This window comes from Cololabis saira, chromosome 5, assembly GCF_033807715.1.
Source record: "Cololabis saira isolate AMF1-May2022 chromosome 5, fColSai1.1, whole genome shotgun sequence".
Taxonomy (NCBI): Eukaryota; Metazoa; Chordata; class Actinopteri; order Beloniformes; family Belonidae; genus Cololabis; species Cololabis saira.
The window spans coordinates 10,725,909-10,747,838 of NC_084591.1; the positions used below are offsets into that span (position 1 = coordinate 10,725,909).

The 21,930-nt window shown below is 40.9% G+C and overlaps 1 protein-coding gene across 1 annotated transcript in view; it reads left to right on the forward strand.

The window, feature by feature from the left end:
- The window catches only part of tmtc3 (transmembrane O-mannosyltransferase targeting cadherins 3), a 94,173-nt gene that overhangs the window by 65,134 nt on the left and 7,109 nt on the right, over positions 1-21,930 (forward strand). Inside the window, exons 8-13 of the mRNA XM_061720912.1 lie at positions 2,185-2,333; positions 5,411-5,531; positions 6,611-6,722; positions 11,518-11,621; positions 15,878-16,047; positions 19,529-19,755. Coding sequence (XP_061576896.1) covers positions 2,185-2,333; positions 5,411-5,531; positions 6,611-6,722; positions 11,518-11,621; positions 15,878-16,047; positions 19,529-19,755 — 883 coding nt within the window. The remainder of the gene's footprint in view (positions 1-2,184; positions 2,334-5,410; positions 5,532-6,610; positions 6,723-11,517; positions 11,622-15,877; positions 16,048-19,528; positions 19,756-21,930) is intronic.

Sequence of the window (21,930 nt, forward strand, 5' to 3'; positions counted from 1 at the left end):
CGTTAAACAGTCAAATCCTAAAGTTCAGTGTCCTCATCACTTTAATTTCTCCAACAAATCCTGCCTTGAAGTAGGACCAAGCGTCAAGACTTTTGTAAGCCTTCAAGCTTTGCTTCGTGTATTTCCCTGGCGTAGAAATTAAGTACATATAAATATCAGGAAACTGGATTCGTGGCCAAATATTAATGTCCATGGACCACTGGTTCTTCAGGTAACTGTACGGGTCACTGTCAAGTCCAACTGCCGTTAATTTAAGCCGATAATCGGCTGTTATCCAGTCTTCTCCACAGTTTCCCTACCAGTTGCAGCCATTTTTGCCACTCAGTGCGAGTAATGGGGCTGGTCCAGTGGGAAAGTGACGTCAATGCAGACCCTCTCTCTGCCCACCCGAGTCATCTGACCTCCACGCTCAGTCGTTTGGATCTTCTCAAACCAGAACCGCCAACTGAAAACAGGAAACGCAGTCGGACCAGGAAACAGAGCCTTATAGAGAGATGCTGGAGTCCAGAACCTGCTGCTGGAGCCTCGTCTTGAGAAGAAAACTCGATACTCCTGCTGTCTCACATCAAAGCGTCACATCCTTGACCTCCCCTCTTCAAGCCGTCAGCATTCGGGATCAGTTTCTGATCATTAGCAGGACCTTGGAAAGCTCAGTCTCCTGTTTTCACATAAAAATCGTCATGGGAACCGGTTTCAGACCGCCGTGAGACAGGTTAGTCAGAACCCACTGATGATGTGTTGCAGTGAATAATAATGTTGAGAAATGTCTCGTAGAATTCCAGCTTCGGTAACTGAAGAAGAGAACGGCTTGCTTTAACAAAGAGTAATAAAAATCATAATAATAATAACCAGCCCCGCACAAATGAGCAATAAAACATCGATTGTTTCTTGAGCTTTGAAAGAAAACATGGTGTTAATTTTTCACTGTGGGATACAGGAACAAAGTGGAATTGGCTGTGCAACGGGGCTCATGGCTGTCGTGTTTGAGGTTCAGTAAACTTCCTCAGAGTATTGCTCCAAGCTTTGATTTCAGAGAGGGGGACACTAAATCAACGCACAATAAACTCATTTATGAACTTTCCAGTGTTTACTCTGGTTTGCTGGGAGCATTTCAGGGTATATTGCATCACAGCACAGCGACTCAGTCCGGCGGCGTCGCCAGCTGTCGCACACGGAACATTGGACACTCATAAACACCTTTTAGATAACCCTCGTCCACTGAGAAGCCTTTTCCCACTTATAGCGCTTTTCCAGTAGTAGCTACGCGGCTCGACTCATCTCAACTCGGCCTGGTTTCCTACTTCCTACTTCTGCCTGGAGCAGAAGTAGGAGGTTGGAGCGAAGCTGCTGTGACGTATTTGATTGTGTGATCTAAACGAAGAAGATGTAGAACCTGGAGGAGATGATATATGTGCTGTTGAATCTCAATATAATACTAGTATTAATATGTAGCATAACTACAGTCATATAATTCATGCAACAGCTGAAAAAACATTTTTAATAACGCTAACCCAAATCAATATCTGAACCGGATCGAATCAAATCCTGATAATCGACTCTGAATCTTAAGAACCTGCAGTGATTGGCTGGGAGTGTCTGTTTGATTTCATTCAAACCTGGATCCGCTGCAGCGTTCTGGACCGTGTGCAGGATTTTCGCCGCTCGGCCAGAACCCAGAGCGGTTTGTGGCGGTTGAGGTGCGAGTCGACCTCCGCCTGGACCAGGGAACCCCACGGTTGTCTCCTACCTCAGCTACTGCAACACTCTCCCACCGCCGCCCACATTTCCGTCCACAAACGTTGTGAAGTCTTCCAGGATTCCCCACTTCCAGAATCGGCAAATGAAAACCATATTGATTGTTTGTTTTGATGGCATTGATTCCACATGTAAAAATAAACCTGGCCTCATCCAGCTCTCACTCTCTCACACACTCACACACACACACACACACACACACACACACACACACACACACACACACACACACACACACACACACACTGAAACGGATCTGTTTCCACCCTGCCTCTGGCTTTAGTGCAGATTTAATCTTGAGACCAGATCAGTTGAGTGTTCATGGCTGCGTACCAGAACTAAACTCGTTAAAGGTTAGGCGTCTCATTCATCCATTCACTCACTCACTCGCTCATCCCCACCCCCCCCCCTTCTCTGTCTTTCCCTCAGGCCTTGTCTTTGATGGTCCTGCCTTTCATCCCGGCGTCCAACCTCTTCTTCCCCGTGGGTTTCGTGGTGGCGGAGAGGGTGCTTTACGTGCCCAGCATGGGCTTCTGTGTTCTGGTCGCGCATGGATTCAGGGTCGCCTCCCAGAAAGGGTGAGTCCTCCAGCCCCGACTCAAGTACCTCGCAGGAAATGTAACACCACAGCTAACATCTGCAGAAACCTTCATCCTGATGTTGCTGATGGGGCTTTTCCACCAACCCAAAACTGGTGCTGGAGCCATTTTCAAACAGAAAATCTGTTAAAAGGAGCGTGAAAGCAAAGTATCTCAGAGAAAAACCTGGAACGGAAACATTTTTAGTTCGAAAAAACTGCAGAATATCGCAAATAAAGCGGTTTTACAGACATGTTGATCATCCAGTTTAGCGCATTTTAATAATAGAATATATAGAATAGATGACTTTATAGAGGGTCTGCATTGACGTCACTTCCCCACTGGACCAGCCCCCTTACTCGCACTGAGTGGCAAAACATCAGCAAAAACTAGTGCAGAAGACGGGATAACAGCCGATTATCGGCTTAAATTAAAGGCAGTTGGACTTGACAGTGGTCCATGGACATTAATATTTGGCCACGAATGCAGTTTCCTGATATTTATATGAACTTAATTTCTACGCCGGGGAAATACACGAAGCAAAGCTTGAAGGAATACAAAAGTCTTGACGCTTGGTCCGACTTCAAGGCAGGATTTGTTGGCAAAATTAAAGTGATGAGGACACCGAACTTTATGATTTGACCGTTTAACATTAGCTACCCAAAAATCCAACATTACCTGATGCAAAGTGGGAACCGCAAATCCGAAATGTTGAGATTAATGTTGAAATACAATTTTGTGAATAAAGTCGAAATTTCGAGAATAAAGTTGAAATTTTGTGAATAAAGTCGAAATTTCGCCTTTTTTCTCAACATTTCAACTTTATTCATGAAATTTTGACCTTTTTCTCGACATTTCGTCTTGACTCGAAGTGCATAATGAAAAAAAAAAAATCTTCCTCCTTTAAAATATTATTTATATTTTTCTCCTGCCTGGCCCTAATACTCTTCCGTAGTAACGGAAACATGTGTAGTTCGGAAAAAACTTTTTTCGCATTGGAATAATAGAATATATAGAAAAGAATAGATTACTTAATTCATGCCCAAGGGGAAATTTTGCAGTCAGGTATAAATACAATAGAAAAATAGAATAAAAACAAAACTGAGGTAGAAAAGAAAGGACACTTGAAAAAACAAGATAAATAAATAGGATTCAGTCCAGGTGTGTGATGTGTCATTTGCACGTCTCAAAATCATGAAAATCTAGTTTCCAGTTGTTTTTGGCCTCTTTAATACGATGTAGTTGTGCTGTAACACTGTTTAACCATCATCCATCACTGCATCACATCAGTGTCTTTAAGACGGCGGCAGCAGCAATCACCATCATTTATTTGATTTTATTATTTGGACTAAAGATGTTTCTTGTCTTAAAAGTCGACATCTTTTTTGCTTTTTTGGAGAGAAGTCTCGCAGGACAGGATACGGGGAGTTATGGAGAGAACTAGGAGCACCATGCTCATAAAAAGTTAAAGCAAACGACCCATGAAATGTGGCTGCAGTCCTTCTGCAGCGGTCGCAGGTTCGAGTCCCGGCCTGCGGCTCTTTGCTGTACGTCGTCCCCCTCCTTCCTGTCTAGACTTTGAATAAAGGCCACTAGAGCCACAAAAATCTTTAAAAAGAAAAAGCGAGACACCATACAGTGCAGACGCCCCCCCCCCCCCCGCCTGCAGCGGTTCCTTTATTTCGCTCTTCTTTTGTGAAAAAGTATAATGGAAACGCGACTAATGGAAGCTGATCCCGGCCCTAAAAAGCTTGTCTGGAGCCCAGAACTGACTTCCGGCAGTATCGGCGGCGTTTAGGTTTTAGGACGAGAGTCGAGGTCGAGCGAGGTCGTTTAAATATGGCGGTCGGTGGAAATCATTGCCCTCATGATGTCCTTTAAAAAATAAAAAAAATGTAATATTTTTATTAGGAGGTGAGGGACAGTAGAACAGGAATCAATGACATTGAGTATCACGTAATCTCTGTCTAACAATTTAAACAACTAACCATAAAACTTAACATTAACCATAAAAACACTGTGCATCTCGATGGGTCGAGAAGAAGATATACCTCTTAGGATGTTTAGCTCAATTTATTGTCAAAACATTACACAATTCAATGAAAATAATGATTAATAATTACAGTACAGACCAAAAGTTTGGACACATTTCCCCATTTGTTTGAATGAAAAAGTGTGTACAAACTTTTGGTCTGTACTGTATGTGTTAAAGCTATACAATATAAATACAAATGAATAAAAAAAGAGGGAAAAAAAACAAAGAATAAGTAAACGAATAAATAAAATGGAAGAAGAAAGCGAGAGGGGGGGACGGGTCCGCCCTCATGATGTCTTTTAAAAAAAAATTCTTTAAATATTTTTAATCTCTGTATAACAATTTACAATATATAGATATTGACACCATAAAAACACTGTGCATCTCCATGGGTTGAGAAGAAGATACACAATCTACCTCCTGGGATGTTTTTCTTAATTTATGGACGAACATTACACAATTCAATGAAAATAATGTTAATAATGATAAATAAATAACTGAAAATTCTATTAAGGAATAATTACGTGTTAAAGCTACACTGTATAAATAATAATAAATAAAAAAGAGGAAAAAAGGAGAGAAAAAAACAAAAAACAAAGAGTAAGTAAACGAATAAATAAAATGGGAGAAGAAAGAGAGAGGAGAGGGTGCACCCTCCCTATGGACAAAACATAATTCAATGAAAATAATGATAAATAAATAACTGAAAATTCTATTAAGGAATAATTACATGTTAAAGCTACACTGTATAAATAAAAATAAATAAATAAATAAAAAGAGAAAAAAATAAATAAAATGGATGAAAGAGAGAAAAAGAGAAAGAGGGGGGGTCCACCCTCATGATGTCTGGCTCCGGTTTTGAGTTGGTGTAGAAGCCCCATGAGGCTGATCCTTGTTAGACTTTCTATCCCCTGAAGTCCCCATCACACCGAAGTTAAAGCTTCCTCATTGGCCAAAGGCAACTCTCAGGTTGTAACGTGTCAGACACACTAACGAGTCTTTCATTGTTGCCAAATCAACGTAACAGTCCTGTCTTTCCCAGGAAACTGAAGAAAGTGTCCTGGCTGATCATTGGAGGGCTGTTAACGACTCACGCCGTGAAAACCTTCAACAGGAACTGGGACTGGGAGTCGGAATACACCCTGTTCACCGCCGCCCTGAAGGTGAGCCGGCGGCGGCGTCCCGGCGCGGCGCCAGCCTACACTTCTAAACGCTTATACCAAGGTCTGTGTGAATACTCGATTCTGATTGGCTGGCAGGTGTCCAATAAAAGTGTTAATGGACACCTAGAAAACAAGTTCGGTCAAATTGCCTGATATATCATTAATATCATTGCGCTGGATCAACTGCCAGGTGGTAACCACGGCAACGGAGATTCAGAGAAAAAGAGCCGGCTACCGCAGGACGGGGACATGAGTGATTTTGTAATTTCTTTTAATTTATTTGATCAATTTAATAATTTTGATGACTGGAATGCAGAAGAGGAAAGAAAAGAAAATGAAAAGCTAAGTCGTATCTCAGGTCCATCCTAGTTACTGGAGAAGTCAACACTGTCCGTTGCATAAGGACCTTATGGGACGGTAGTGATTGTTCCAGGTATTAGTCAAACCCTCAGGTGTTACCAAGGAAACTGAGTTAAGGCTTGTTAAAAAAAACCTTGTAACTTACCAGGTTACAACGGCTGCAGACGAGAGATTAAATAGTCCGCTCATCCGCTCAGCTGTGGCTTGTTATAAAACTAATGATTTCAACTGAAAACACATTAAAGCATGAATAACTGATTTAATATTTATGTTTTTTGGTAAGTGACCTTGGTATAAGCGGGATAATACTCTTCGAGGTGTACATTATCATAAATATATGGACTTCGTGGAGGCAAACCTACAATATACTATTTATCACGTTATAACGTGATATTTTTCATGTTATTACAATATACAAACTTTCGTTATACCGTGATAATTTATTGTTAGAACAATATACTATTTATCACGTTATAACGTGAAAAGTTTATTGTAATAACATGAAAAATATCACGTTATAACGTGATACTACTGATATTTTTTTATTTTTCTGGGGTGGCAGCATTACGTACAAACCCGCCACGCGTCGTCCATATATTTATGTTAATGTACACCTCGTCGGGCTTTATTCCTTACCTAATTACCTTGGAATGGAAGTGTAGCTCAGAGCAGGAGGACGAGGAGGAAGTGCTTCTTTCTAACGTCGTCTGTCATTCCAGGTCAACAAGAACAACGCTAAGCTGTGGAACAACGTGGGCCACGCGCTGGAGAACCAGAACCACTACGGAGAGGCGTTGCAGTACTTCCTACAGGCCACCCGCGTCCAGCCAGGTGAGACGCAGCAATCAGGCGTTCAGAAACACGCTGGGATGTTCCAGATGTTGGAACGCCTTTGAAGGGATGTTCGTGGGAACTTGTTTGGACGCTCTGTGAAGATCGAGTTCTCCTCGCTGCGCAGGGAAACTCCACCGCCTGGAGTTACAGCCGCAACCAGACCTTCACATGCACTTCAGGAAACACTTTGATAGTTTGCTTTGGTGAAACTGAAGAAAATAAGAAACAAAAGCAACATTATGGTCTGCTGCTCGCAACAGAGCTGTCAGCATCTTCCAGCGCAGCGACTTCAGGCCTTCGTGATGCTGCTGCAGCGTCTTCCCTTCGTCTGTGTTGTTGGGTCTGTTGTAGTGTTGTTTTTGTCAGCCTGTTTCAATTTGAGTTTTAGTCTAGTCTTTGGATCCAGCTATCATTTTAGTTTGTATTAGTTTTAGTCACGTTCATTCTCCTTTTAGTCGTGTCAAGTTTCAGTCGAATGAAAGTCTGAGCATTTTAGTCTTATTTTAGTCAGAATTGTCCAGGACCATTTTAGTCTAGTTTTAGTCAAAGATTGTATTTAGCCAAACCCATTTTACAATTCAAACGAGGTTATCTTACTATTACATTATTGTTACCTTATAGACTCAAGAATACATTCATTCCACATACAGAAGACTCTAATTTGAGTTTACAACATATTTATTTTTCCACATTTCTCCCCATCTTTTTCTTTTTCAACGACACATTGAGTTTTCTTTTCCACGTCTATGTAGGAAAGTGTATCCAAAGATCTAAAGACTAAACTGGTTTAAAGACTAAACCAGAGGAAACTACTTCAAACATGGAGATTAAGGATATTTGTTAAAACATTTCGTCTCAAGTTTTTATTTTGTAATCTACATTTTAGTCTGGTTTTTATTCGTCTGATATTGCATTATATATTTAATTATCGTTATCGTCACATGACCAGCATTTTCGTTGCGTCTCATTTTCCCCAGGTGATAAAGGTTCGTTGACGACGATATTTAGTCATAATTTTCGTTGACGAAAGCAACTTTAGTCTGTTGTCCACCCAGGAGACCCTGCACCAAAGCCGTGCACACCATGATGCCGCCGCCCTCGTGCTTCACAGCTGGGGTTTTCTGCGGGAGAACATAACTATTACCATGATGAATAACGAGCTTTATCCCCACGTTATGGTAGATTTTTAATTTTTTTTTTTACGGGACGTCTTTGTTCCCGTTGGTTCTGTGAATAAAAGACGTTTCTTCCTCTACTTCTTCCCACATCGTTACAAGGTCTTGTATTTATCCGTCTCTGAGACGCAGAAGCCGCCCCCTCCCTAAAACGGCGTCCGCGCTCCTGTGCTGATTATTCTTCCGTATTATTGTTGGACGGATCAAGCCGAGAGTTCAGGTATCAGGAAATTGCACACAAGGATAAGGATGAACCGCGAGTCTCTTCCTGATGTCTTTGATTTAACTGGTGGCAGCCGGCCAATCAGAAGCTTCTGATGCCAAAACATCATGGTTGGGACTTCTCCAAGGCCACAGGCGACTGCATGTCAAATAATCACTCTGAAGGAAGCAACAAAAAAACAAACAGAATCACAGAGAGTGCTGTCTCTGATTACATTTGACGAAGGCGGAACGTTCCAACTGAACTGGAACGGCGTCAGATGATCTATTTTTTTACTGTAAAATACCCAGAAAACATTTTAAAGGCTTTATCTCGACTTCAGTTTTCAAATCTGTTGAGTAAAACGTGGTTGGGTGCCTTGCGGTGGCTCCTTCTGCTTGACTTTGCTCGAGTCCAGTGTTTCTTAAAAATGAGAGGTTTAGATAGTTGGCAGCGGCTTGAGGGAGCCTCGGGGGGTGAGATACCAGTAGTTCCCAGCAATGGCCCCGAGCTCTGAACTGTATCACACCACCAACGCCACGCTGTCGCCTCCAGGTCACGCAGGTGTTGTGTCCTCGAGGCGTCGCACACTCGGGAAAACACAGGCCCTGTTTACACGTAGCAAAAATGGTGGTGTTTTCATGCGTTTTGGCCGTTCGTTTACACGAAAACGAAGCTCAAAGTCACCAAAAACGATCATTTCTGAAAACTCAACTAGGCCAAAGTGGAGATTTGCAAAAACTCCGTCTTCACGTTTGCTTGTAAACAGAGAGAAACGGACATTTAGGCTTCAGAAACGTCACATTATGCAACGGAAACGTCACCGGCGTCATATGTGCGACCTGTGTTTACAATTTGTTTGGCCGCTGTAGTTACTCGTGTCATTTGTGGATGTTTTTTTCTAGGATTCCGATAGGCTAGCATGACTTTATGCTTCTCGTTACACTGCCCCCTGTAGGTCTGGCTGCTCATAGCACCTTAACAGCGTATTTATGTGGGTTTGTGTAAATGAAGAGATTTTGAAAACGATCTGATGTAAATGAGGTTTGTGTAAATGATGGTATTTTCCAAAACGTAGAGGGGGAAATATCCGTTTTTGTAAATACCCGGCTATGTGTAAACGTGGCCACAGGCTGCTGTCTGTCGTTGGCAATCAATCAATCACCAGCGGAAAATGTAAAGTAAAGGCTGAATTATGGTTCTGCGTTTAATCGTAGCCTGATGCGCACCTCCCACAAAATGTAAATACGTGTCGAGGCGACGCAGACTGAGAGGGCTGTGATTGGTTCGTTTGGTAGCAACGCATTTCCTGTTCCGGTTCGTGAAGCAGTAGTGAACTTTCAGCGCTTTGTTTGTGTGACTTTTTTTCTTTTTGCACCATGGTTGTCCTTATCTCTTTGATTCACTGTGAAAAGCCAGAAGCTAAACAAAAGTATCAACTAGTGCGTATTGCACCGCAGCGAAATGGAGTGACTGAGAAGTCCGAAGGGTTCACGACGGCGTCACAGTGACGGCGTAGTCTCTGCGTTGGTTTAACGCAGAACCATAATTCAGGCTTAAGCAGCCCTCTTAGACAGCTTGGTCTTGGTTGCTTTTGTCAACGAAAATTATGACTAAATATCGTCGTCAACAAACCTTTGTCACCTGAGGAAAATGAGATGCAACGAAAATGCTGGTCATGTGACGATAACGATAATTAAATATATAATGCAATATCAGACGAATAAAAACCAGACTAAAATGTAGATTACAAAATTAAAAATCTGCTAAAATGTGTCTTCATTTTCGTTGACCAAAACAAGACAACATTTTCTAACAAAGCTCCTTAATCTCCATTTTTTAAGTAGTTGGTTTAGTCTTTAAACCAGTTTAGTCTTTAGATCTTTGGATACACTTTCCTACATAGACGTGGAAAAGAAAACCCAATAAAGAAAAAGAATGGAGAAACACGGAAAAATAAATATGTTGTAAACTCAAATTAGAGCCTTCTGTATCTGGAATGAATGTATTCTTGAGTCTGTAAGGTAACAATAATATAATAATAAGATAACCTTGTTTGAATTGTAAAATGGGTTTCGCTAAGAACAATCTTTGACTAAAACTCAACTAAAATGGTCCTGGACAATTCTGACTAAAATAAGACGCTTTTTTAAGATGAGATTTAATGCTCAGACTTTTAGTCGACTGAAACTTGAAACGAAAAAAAAGGAGAATAAACGTGACTAAAACTAATAAAAACTCAAATGATAGCTTCACCCAAAGACTAGACTAAAACTAAAATTGAAACAGGCTGACAGAAACAACATTTCAGTCTGACCAACCGTCCTGATTCTGTTCCACCTTAAAACGAGACCTGGTCCGGTTCCTCTGGATTTGACACGAACCCTGGACACCTTGGATAACCGGGGAAAAAACGATGCAACAACCAGACTAAGACCAACACAAATGTTGTAAAAACACCTCGATCCAACACGTTATTAGCACTGCTGCAGCTGTGTTGGCTGTTTCCAGTCGGGGGTCTCTCCAACTCTTACACATGTTGGCTCGGTACGTTTTGTACCAGTGCGCATCGCCAGACCAGTACGACCAAAAAGGTTTTCCTTACTGTAGTTATTTTTCTACACGTTGAGCTTTAATTGCCCTCGAACCTCCTCAACAAGGAATTTGGAGCTTTATGTACACAGTCGCCCCAATAGCGTGTCCGATACGAGCCGCAGACAACACCGGGCCATCGGGTTTATGCGTTTATGACCCGTGGTACAACAGGAAAACAACACGTGTCTGTGTCTGTGGTGAATGCAGGGCTAATAATTATTTACAGCCCTGCTTGTTTACTCGGGTACGAGCCGCTCCTGGAGAATCGCTGCGGTCGCCGCCCAAAGGAGCCGCTTGTAACCCGGTTTGTGGATCAGCTATTTACGACTCGCGACTACAGGCTTATTGGCCCCGGTTAAGTAAACCTGCCCCAAGACAACAAGAGCAGTCCGCAAATAGACGGCAGGAAGTGGGGTCTGAAGTTGAATGAGTTTATTCTGAAAGGGACGACTGTTGGATCATGAAATGCTTTGATAGAAGAGGCCCCCCCCCCCCCCGGCATGAGTCCGTCCATTGTGGTCCGTAATCTCATGACCGCCTCGTTTCATCGTACCAAACATTTAGTTACACTTTGGAGAATTGTCTTCATTCATTTCTCCCAGTTTTCAGGAAACCCGTCATCAGCCATGACATCAGCGCTTTTGTCGGTTGGTCTCCGCCCACAAGTGTTTCCCCGAGATAAACAATGTGAACGTGTCTCCCCCCCCCCCGTGAGGATTTCCTGCTGCACTAATCAGCCTCCCTTTGTCTCCATGCATGTTGTTGTTGTCACCTTTCTGCCTCTGTTCCCTCCTTTAACTCCTCATTTTCGTTGCTGCAGATGACATCGGCGCTCACATGAATGTCGGCAGAACCTACAAGAACCTGAACAGGTCCAAAGAGGCGGAGGAAGCCTACTTGGTGGCCAAGGCCCTCATGCCGCAGGTACGGCGTCATTTCCTGCACAGCCCTCCGTTCTCCGGCACCCAGCCCCTCTTCCCTCGAGTGGTGTTGCTTTTGTCAGCCTGTTTCAGTTTTTAAAACAGGGTTCATACACATTTTAACCAACAAATTTCCATGACTTTTCCACGACTTTCCCATGACTTAGCAGCAAGTTTCCATGCCTACATGACCTCTAAACGGGGGCGGAGCAGGGGTCCCAGCCCAGGGGGGGGCCAAGCATTCTTGATGGGCCCTTGTGGCCTAAACATCCGCGTTAAAACATAATCGCTAACGGCGCACACGGTCAGAACGATTCAAATGAGGTTTCAGCACCATTGATTTTGCCAGTCATCATGTCAAACCTAATTATAAGCCTAATGCAGACTATATAGGTATCAAACTGGAGATAAAAATCAAATGACATCCAGTGATGTCGGATTCAAGTCGAGTATCACAATTCAGACACACGTGTTCAACCTACACGACAACAGTTTACAATGTGCGACGACATGTATTTAACACAATGACCGAGCGACACGGCGGTCAAACAGCAACAAACAATATAGGAAAGGCCTGATATTCAGCATTATGACAGTGTTATTAGGAATAATTAATATTATGACAGCTTACCAATGATGGTTTCATCAAACGGTGGGCAGAGAACCACAGCAAAAGATATTATACACGTTGAACAATCCAAAATGCAAAACCTTTCATTTTAAAACTTTTTCAAATCCTAACTGTAAAAGAGGTGATGTAATATAATCCAAACTGACCTCTGAAGGACTGTATAAGGTAATTGATTTAAATCCTTAATCTCCCCAGGTTGTCCGGCCAGAACAGATGACAAAAGCCATCAGTTACACTCATGCCACTCTTTATTTATGGGTTCAATGAGTTTATGGTTTCTACAAATGAGAAGGAAATGACAATACACTAATCAAATAAACAATAAAGGGCATGCAATCTTACATAATCATAATAATGAAAAAATCCAATGTTAACAAATGAAATATACCAAGATGGTGTAAGAATTATCAAAATGCCAGTCTCAGTGAATTAGAAAGAAACTACAAATGTTATGGTCAATTCTCGCCAAAGACAGTAAATTCCAATTGTCCCTGAACGCACCATTGGATATGGAGAAATAATCAGCAATTTCAGAATTCCGACAGTCCCTAAATGTATCAATGGCGAATCATGAAACCAGCAATGAAACGGCTAAATTTGATGCAATTCAGAAAGAAAAACCCATTCACAGCGGTACTAATAATGAATGTTACGTCGAATTGAAACAGATAAAACACCCATGAAGTATATTATTCATAGCACCATCAACTTTAAGGCTACACTTCTGATGCGACAACTGGCTAGAGGTAAACAGACAACATGCGCACACATGTACCCGTGCATGACCGGTATGCACGGGTACTGTCTTTTTCTTTTTCAATGACACATTGGATTTTCTTTTCCACGTCTATGTAGGAAAGTGGATCCAAAGATCTGAAGACTAAACTGGTTTAAAGAATAAACCAGAGGAAACTACTTTCAAAAATGTATATTTATATTCATTTTTTTGTTTTGAGTTTTTGTTTTGTAATCTACATTTTAGTCTCGTCTACCCGTCTTAGATATCGCATTACCGTATTTTCCGGACTATAAGTCGCCCCGGAGTACAAGTCGCACCAGCCATAAAATGCATAATAAAGAAGGAAAAAAAACATATATAAGTCGCACTGGAGTATAAGTTGAATTTTTGGGGGAAATTTGTTTTATAAAATCCAACACCAAGAACAGACATGTCATCTTGAAAGGCATTTTAAAATAAAAATAGAATAGAGGCAACAGCAGACTGAATAATTGTACAGTTTGCTTATGTTACATGACACAACTGAGAACATACCTGGTATGTTAACATAACATATTAAGAGTTATTCAGATGACGATAGCATAAATAACATGCTAAGAAGTTTACTAAACCACCCGTGTCTCTCCAAATAACTAAAATCCAATGAAACTTTCATCTTCTGTGTCACTTTTAAACAACTCCGCCAATTCCGGAGGTAGAAGATGCAGCTTCTTCTTCTACGTCGCTTACGTCAGACTCATCGTCAGTTGCAGTTAACCCTCTTGAGTTTTAGTGTGAAAATAACATGTCAAATGATAAACCGGTAATAATGTGTTAATCATTTAACACATAAGTTGCTCCAGAGTATAAATCGCACCCCCGGCTAAGACTATGAAGAAAACCGCGACTTATAATCCGGAAAATATGGTATATATTTAATTATCGTTATCGTTACATGACCAGCATTTTCGTCTCGTTTTCCTCAGGTGATAAAGGTTCGTTGACCACGATATTTAGTTATAATTTTCGTTGATGAAAGCACCTTTACCCTCAATCCCGGCCGTGCCTCCTGGCTGCCGTCCGTTGCACTCTTCTGTTGGATCTGTGAGACCTGCGAGCCCCGTTTGGTTTCTGGGTGGTTGCATGTGACACAATTCATTAGATCACATCATAAATCCCGTCTCAAAGTTAATGGAGCCAACCAGCCTTTTCTAAAATACTCAGCTATTGCACAGGTTTCCAGAAAGTGGGTTTTTTGATTGCACGCATGATTGTTTTTGTTTTATATGATGCATCGTAAAGCACTTCGGCTGGATGAGTGTTGGCAAGAAGGTGCTGGGATTCAGTTTGAATGTTTTGATGTGTGAAGCAACTCCCTCCTGGTTTCCTTCCTGCACTTCCCACATTGACTTGTTTACCTGCTGAAGCCGACTTCAGCACATGTCGTCCAGGCTGCTGCTCAACACTCCGCCTCCTCCAATAATGAGCAAGGAAACGAGATCTGATGTTGGTCAGAGTCACAATGATACACAAACACGATGTGCTGAAGCTGGGGATAAATAAACTCTTTAGGCAAGGCAAGTTTATTTGTATAACACAATTCAACACAATTCAAAGTGCTTTACATCAACATTAAAAAAGGCAAGACACAATTAAACAGTAAATAACAAATAAAATGATAAGAAAAGAGGTAAAATAATAAAAAGCACCAGTTGTTAAAAAGTAAGGGCAGTAGAGTACAGCAGGTACATCTCTTTCTTACAATGGCAAGAATTACGTTTCTATACGGTCAAAAGGTACAAAGACCGGGTCAAATACAGTATTACAAAAGTAATCTGTAACAATTTGTACGGTGAATTAAACCAATTTGACAATTCTATGCCACAATGCCTGTTTCCAGGTCTTATTTCACACAACTGACAAGAATTACGTTTCTATACGGTCAAAACGTACAAAGACCGGGTCAATGGCAAGAAGGGTTCGTGGTTCATAAGGAGCCTCTGCTGATGTTGACCTAGACTTGTAGTCAAGATGCCTAAACCGAGACCAAAAGAAACCTAGTTATTTCCTGATCCTGCGTGATTGTAGAACATCAGCTCCATTCTGGTTCAGCTAGTTTCCATATGAGCTTGTATTCAACTGCAGCACAATAACACAGAGAAGTGGATGATGATGTTGAACTCACTATAAATGTTTGCTTTCAAATCAAAGCAAACAAAAAGAAACAAAACAAACGCCCAGCATTTAGTTGTGCTACTATGTATGTAGGTAATAAGTAATTATAATACATAGTATTACATATCATTACTTTACTTTAATACTACAATATAATAGAGAACAATAGACAGCAATGATATAAGAATATACTTGAATAACTATATAAGAGTAGATATGCTATATATACTGGTTCATATATATACTGGGGGGAGTGGTAGCCTACTGTAGCCTAACAAAACGTCGGTAATCGTTTTCGGGGATATTGAAGGCGACGTCTGCCAGGAGAGACGAGCTGTGATCACGAAGGCCTCCCAGCGTGCCCACCGGAGCAGAAAGCCTTCACTGAGGTTCCGGTGGCTTTTCATTAAACGCTTCAACATCCACCAATTAGCGATCACATTGATTTAAAACCTCTCATACAAGCCTGAAAACCCGAGACGGTGAACTTTTGACAAGTGGAATGATCTAGGAGGCTGGAAACCGGCCCAGATCTAGTCTCTCACTAATTGTTTTTTAATGCACTTTGCAAAAAAAAATTTCTTGTCTGCACACATATTAGTGGTTAATACCATGCTGGTAAGAACCTAAGGCATATATATGTTCACACTTATTTCTATCCAGTACTTTTATTTCACTTTCAATCTCAGGCAGGAATGCTGTCTTTATTTTTTTGTTTTGTTTTTAAACTCCCCAGGTAATTCCAGGTAAGAAGTATGCGACGCGTGTGGCGCCTAACCACCTCAACGTTTACATCAACCTGGCGAATCTGATCCGGGCCAACGAGTCGCGGCTGGAGGAGGCCGACCAGCTCTACAGACAGGCCATCAGCATGAGGCCCGACTTCAAACAGGCCTACATCAGCAGGCAAGACCACCTTTGACCCTTGACCCGGGCCGAGTCACGGCCTTTCAAAATCCCTCCCAGAACACACACGCACATTTGTCAAACTGCATTTCCAGACTCCCAACGTGACCTTTTGAATAAAAGCTGCAATTTTGTCGTATCAGATTGAACCCGATTGTGGTTTCGGTTCAAATTGACTATAATTGGTTTTACTTCTGGTATTTTAATGGAGGTGGGTGACATCGACCTCCGAGACCTGGCTTTGACCCCTCATCAAGACAATAAAATGTGATTATTAAGTACGGTAATCCCTAGTTTTTCGCGGGGGTTATGTTCCAAAAAGAACCCATGGTAATTGAAATCCGTAAAGTAGCAACCTTTATTTTTATTTTTTTTTTACAATTATTATACAAGCCTGTCAACAGTAGTCAACAAATTTTTGTTTTTGGCAATGATATCGGAAAAATATTATTGTCTTGCAGTTCTCCGCTCCATATTATATATTTTATTTTATTTATTTTTTTATTTAACCTTTATTTATCCAGGAATAATCCCATTGAGATTAAAATCTCTTTTGCAAGGGGGTCCTGGCCAAGAAGGCAGCACAATAAGTCCACATCAGTTACACATTGAACAACATCAACAAAAGAGACATAAAAAACAGCTAAAACAGTTTGGCAATCACATATAATCACATATATAATAATTATAAGTAATAATATAATATATTTCATTTGTTAGGTGCCTTTCATGGCTCTCAAGGTCGCCGTACAACAATCAAAATACAATTTAAACAATAGAGAACAGCAAAGTTTGCAGCAGAACACAAAAGACCATGTAAGTTGTAAGTGTACTTAGTTGATTAAAATCTCATTTGTGAAACAAACTTCACCAGTAAAGTCAAACATGACATAGACATGTAATGACAACCAAAAACCTTTTTGAGTGTGGGGCTGGATTCTGAATATAGTAGTTTTATATTTCTGTGATGACAAAAGCAAATTTATCCCCAATGTCACACTGGATAGACTTTAGAAACAACATATATAGTCCATTTTCCACTTATTTCCTTAATGTGCCAGTTTACATGTGTGCATTTCAAGTTCATACAATATTGTGATTGCTCTGATCTGTTTTTAGTTTACATCATAACTGAACTAAGACACATTGAAGCATGTGAAGGTCGAGCCTCGTCTATGACCTGGTTTTCCCGGGGGTTACGTATCAGAAAGAACCCGTAATAGGTGAAGTAGCACGAAGTAGCAACCTTTTATTTTTTTTACAATTATTATACAAGACTTCAAATTGCGGAGATCAGCCCCGCCCCACCGCGACCCGAGTAACTGGATTTGAACGGGAGAAAATGAAAAATGATTATGGAAAAAAAAAAAAAAAATACAATATGTACAGATGGACAAATTGTGACTGGCGCGTATTTCACTGCTGCATCCTGACTTGCTCTGTAGCGTCTTTTTCTTCTAAAGCCCGCGGTGCAGGTGTGTTTTTTCAAGAGAACATAGTTATGGGCAGTTTTTGTCGCTCTTTTTTCTTCTGGGTAAAAAGATTCTTATAAACCGACATGCCATCATCGATTATATCTGAGAACTGTAATGAACGATTCATCAAAGGGTGCCGTTCCTGAGCTGCTCGCTGAAGCTCATTGGCCGTTCTCAGCATTGTTGCTAAGCGACCAGCGTTATTGACACAGGACGTGAAGAAGCGGGGAGACTATAGCTGCGTCAGAAATCCCATCCTTCCACCCTAATGAGTAGCAAAAACAGTGTGAGATTTTTTAGTGCGTCCGAAACATTAGTACGTACTCAATAGTATGCGCTATCCATACTCATTCTGGAGAAATGTATTAGTGTGGATTGATGGACACTAGCTAAGCAGCAACTTCCCACAATGCAATGCAGCGGTGTTTGGTTGCAAAGTGCTGCGCAGATACATATATGTCATAAGTATAATATTAAATATAATAATATTATCTTATATAATGTCATCTTGTTTGGGCCAGGATAAAGGGGAAAGAGCGGTGCTGCTACTGCTGCTGTGACAGGAGTTGTTACCATGGTAACAACTCCCCCTCCCAACGGCAGGAAGTGCCGTGTGGCTCTGAGTAGAACGTCCGAATTAATGCATACTACTGATATTTACTCAAAGGTTTGCCGAACTTAAAGGAGCTGTATGTAAGAGCAATAATAAAACGAATCATAAAATGACCCCGATATGTCAACAGACATTTAAAAATCATGTTAATTTCAAATACTTATGTCACTGACAACAGCACTCAAGCCAGGATATTCCAGTTTAAAAAGAGGAGTTGCAGCCCTCAACTGATGTTTATGTTGTCATTTTTTGTTTTGGCCTGAAGCTCCACCCTCCACCTATCTCCCAATCACGAAGTCAGTATTGTTTCTGAAGCTCCACCCTCCACCTATCTCCCAATCACCAAGTCAGTATTGTTTCTGAAGCTCCACCCTCCACCTATCTCCCAATCACCAAGTCAGTATTGTTTCTGAAGCTCCACCCTCCACCTATCTCCCAATCACCAAGTCAGTATTGTTTCTGAAGCTCCACCCTCCACCTATCTCCCAATCACCAAGTCAGTATTGTTTCTGAAGCTCCACCCTCCACCTATCTCCCAATCACCAAGTCAGTATTGTTTCTGAAGCTCCACCCTCCACCTATCTCCCAATCACCAAGTCAGTATTGTTTCTGAAGCTCCACCCTCCACCTATCTCCCAATCACCAAGTCAGTATTGTTTCTGAAGCTCCACCCTCCACCATCTCCCAATCACCAAGTCAGTATTGTTTCTGAAGCTCCACCCTCCACCTATCTCCCAATCACCAAGTCAGTATTGTTTCTGAAGCTCCACCCTCCACCTATCTCCCAATCACCAAGTCAGTATTGTTTCTGAAGCTCCACCCTCCACCTATCTCCCAATCACCAAGTCAGTATTGTTTCTGAAGCTCCACCCTCCACCTATCTCCCAATCACCAAGTCAGTATTGTTTCTGAAGCTCCACCCTCCACCTATCTCCCAATCACCAAGTCAGTATTGTTTCTGAAGCTCCACCCTCCACCTATCTCCCAATCACCAAGTCAGTAATGTTTCGGCATCCGGGTTGCCAGCTCGGCTCTAATTATGGCAGCCATGGCAGCCTACGTTCCTGCTGCATTCTGCAGCCAACCTGGCAACCTCTGGTCGGGGGGAGGAGGGGGAGGGTACACGCCGCTCAACAATATTTTGAAAGTGACTGCAGTACCAGTTTTGGCCATTTCTTACAGACGGCTCCTTTAAGTATACTTTTTGAGTATATACTGTTTAGTATGGCATTTTGGACGCATCGTATTTAGCCAATCAGAATGCAGAACACGATGCACAATGCAAATCCGTGAAAAGTGAACCCCGTAGCGAAGGATTATTGTATATGTACATTTCCAGGATGACTCGTCCACGATAGATGAGATTAAATTACCGGGTTTTTGTCTGATTTAGGGGGGAGCTGCTTCTGAAGATGAACAAGCTGACGGAGGCCCGCGACGCATATCTCCGAGCCCTGGAGCTGGACCGCACCAACGCCGACCTGTGGTACAACCTGGCCATCGTCAACATCGAGATGAAGGACCCGTCCGAGGCCCTGAAGAACTTCAACCACGCCCTGGAGCTCAACCCTCGCCACAAGCTGGCGCTCTTCAACTCGGCGCTGCTCATGCAGGAGTCCGGTGAGTCCGCCGGGTTTGGAGTCCAAAATCCACTCAAGATGGATTGATTGCTTTGATTTATTTTGTACATGTAAAAGACAACAATTAAAAGATAAGAAAACAAAAGAAACAAAAACAGAGAATTTCATCCTTTAATACTTAATATCTTAATTTACATGTGCAAAAAGGAGTAGGAAGAAGTGTAAACTAATCCTACCCCCATTCATTAATCATTTATTATAATAAAATAGTAGTAATAGTATTTATAATAACTAACTATACTATAATTATACTCACACACTGTACTCACACACTTACCTATACATACATACACATAGTTGAATATTACTATATATTTGTACACACATGCCCATATAAATATTTATATAAATATAATAACTAATAATAACCAATTTTATTTATATATGTATTTATATATTTTATTTATGTATAAATATTAATATAAATATAATAATAAATTTTTATATTTATATAAATAAAATTTTATATCAATTTTATTTTGTATAGCGCTTTTAAAATATCTATCAAATATACTTATTTACACCATACGATCTCTATCTGCTCTATATCTATATATATCTACATACCGGTACACACATATACCTATTCATACACATACACACATACATACATACATACATACATACATACATACATACATACATACATACATACATACATACATACATACATACATACATACATACATACATATATATACACATATACATAGCTGCTCATTTCTGTACATAAATATAAAAAATCCACCCATTCAGACATTTGTGTGTACGTAACTTGCTCAAAGTTACAAAGTCAAAAAGCCTCCTACACACACAACTCCTTAAATATGCACAAATGGTTTTGAGACTCTTTTCCTCCAAGAAGCCTCACAGATTCATCCGTACATGGTGCATTTAAGTGCTGGTAGAAAGCTGGGACATCTGAGTTTTCATCTGAGTCCAGCGTTATTTCCCTCGATACTTAGTTGCCTACCCTAAGAAGCTCTTCTTTATGATCATTGTTAATATCTTTCCTCCTTGGCTTTGTGTCAACACATGTGCCAAAGCTCACACTTGTTGATGGTCAGTTAATTGGGTAGATTTGATTTTCTGCATCTGACTGCAACTCCACACGAAGCAGTAAGGATTTAAACTCAGATGACCCAGCTTTCCACCAGTACTTGAATGCACCATGCACGGATGAATCTGTGAGGCTTCTTGGAGGAAAAGAGTCTCAAAACCTTTTGTATCCATAGCTTTGTGCGTGAGTATCAGGCGATTCCTGCACGCTTATTTAACGATTCTGTGTGTAGGAGTTTTTTTGAATTTGTAATTATTGTTTTGTCCATAGCTTCGAGCAAGCTACGCACACACAAACTAAGCACAAATGTTTTTCTTTTGCAACTTAAATAAAATAAGTGAACAAACAGGTTTACTTAGGGCATACAAAAAAAAAACTTTACATTCACACAGTTCACCTTTCCCAGTATTTTATATGCTGCTCAGCCTGTAATCTTAAGGAGAAGGTCCGTTTTTCCATGCGACATATATCCTCAACTATTGTGGTCCAGTCATCCTTTGATGGCAGATTTGTCTGCAGCCATTTCCGTGTCATGGCCTTCTTGCTCGCAGCCAAGAGCACTTTATAGAGATAGTTGTCCTGGGCCATAAATCCATCTGGGATTTTACCCAGATACAATGCAATAAAGGAAATCTCAAGTTTTAGTCTGAAAATTGTCTGTAATTCGCACGTACAAATTAGTGCTGTCAGGCGATTTAAAAAAAATTAATCTAAATAATTACAGGATTTATAATTAATTAAACGAATGAACCACATTTTAATCTCATATCTGCTAAAGGTCTCCAAATAAAGAATTCGAATTCTAGGACATTGCAAAATTGCAGTGCATGACTAATCAATTGAATACACTAAGAAGAGAAGATTTCCACATTTTTATTGATGAAGTGTGTTTCCTAAATGAAGTTCAAAAGAAAAAGCTCAAGCACATCAGCAAACCAATTAGGCCAGGTGCATTATTCAAAAATGCAATGCAAATACAGTTAAATCAAATTCATAAAATAAGGTTGAGTCTCAAATAGGCACTTAAGTGGACTCTCAATTCAAAATTAAAACTAAAGCTGACTCAATACAGCAATTCAAGTACTAGTAGCTGTA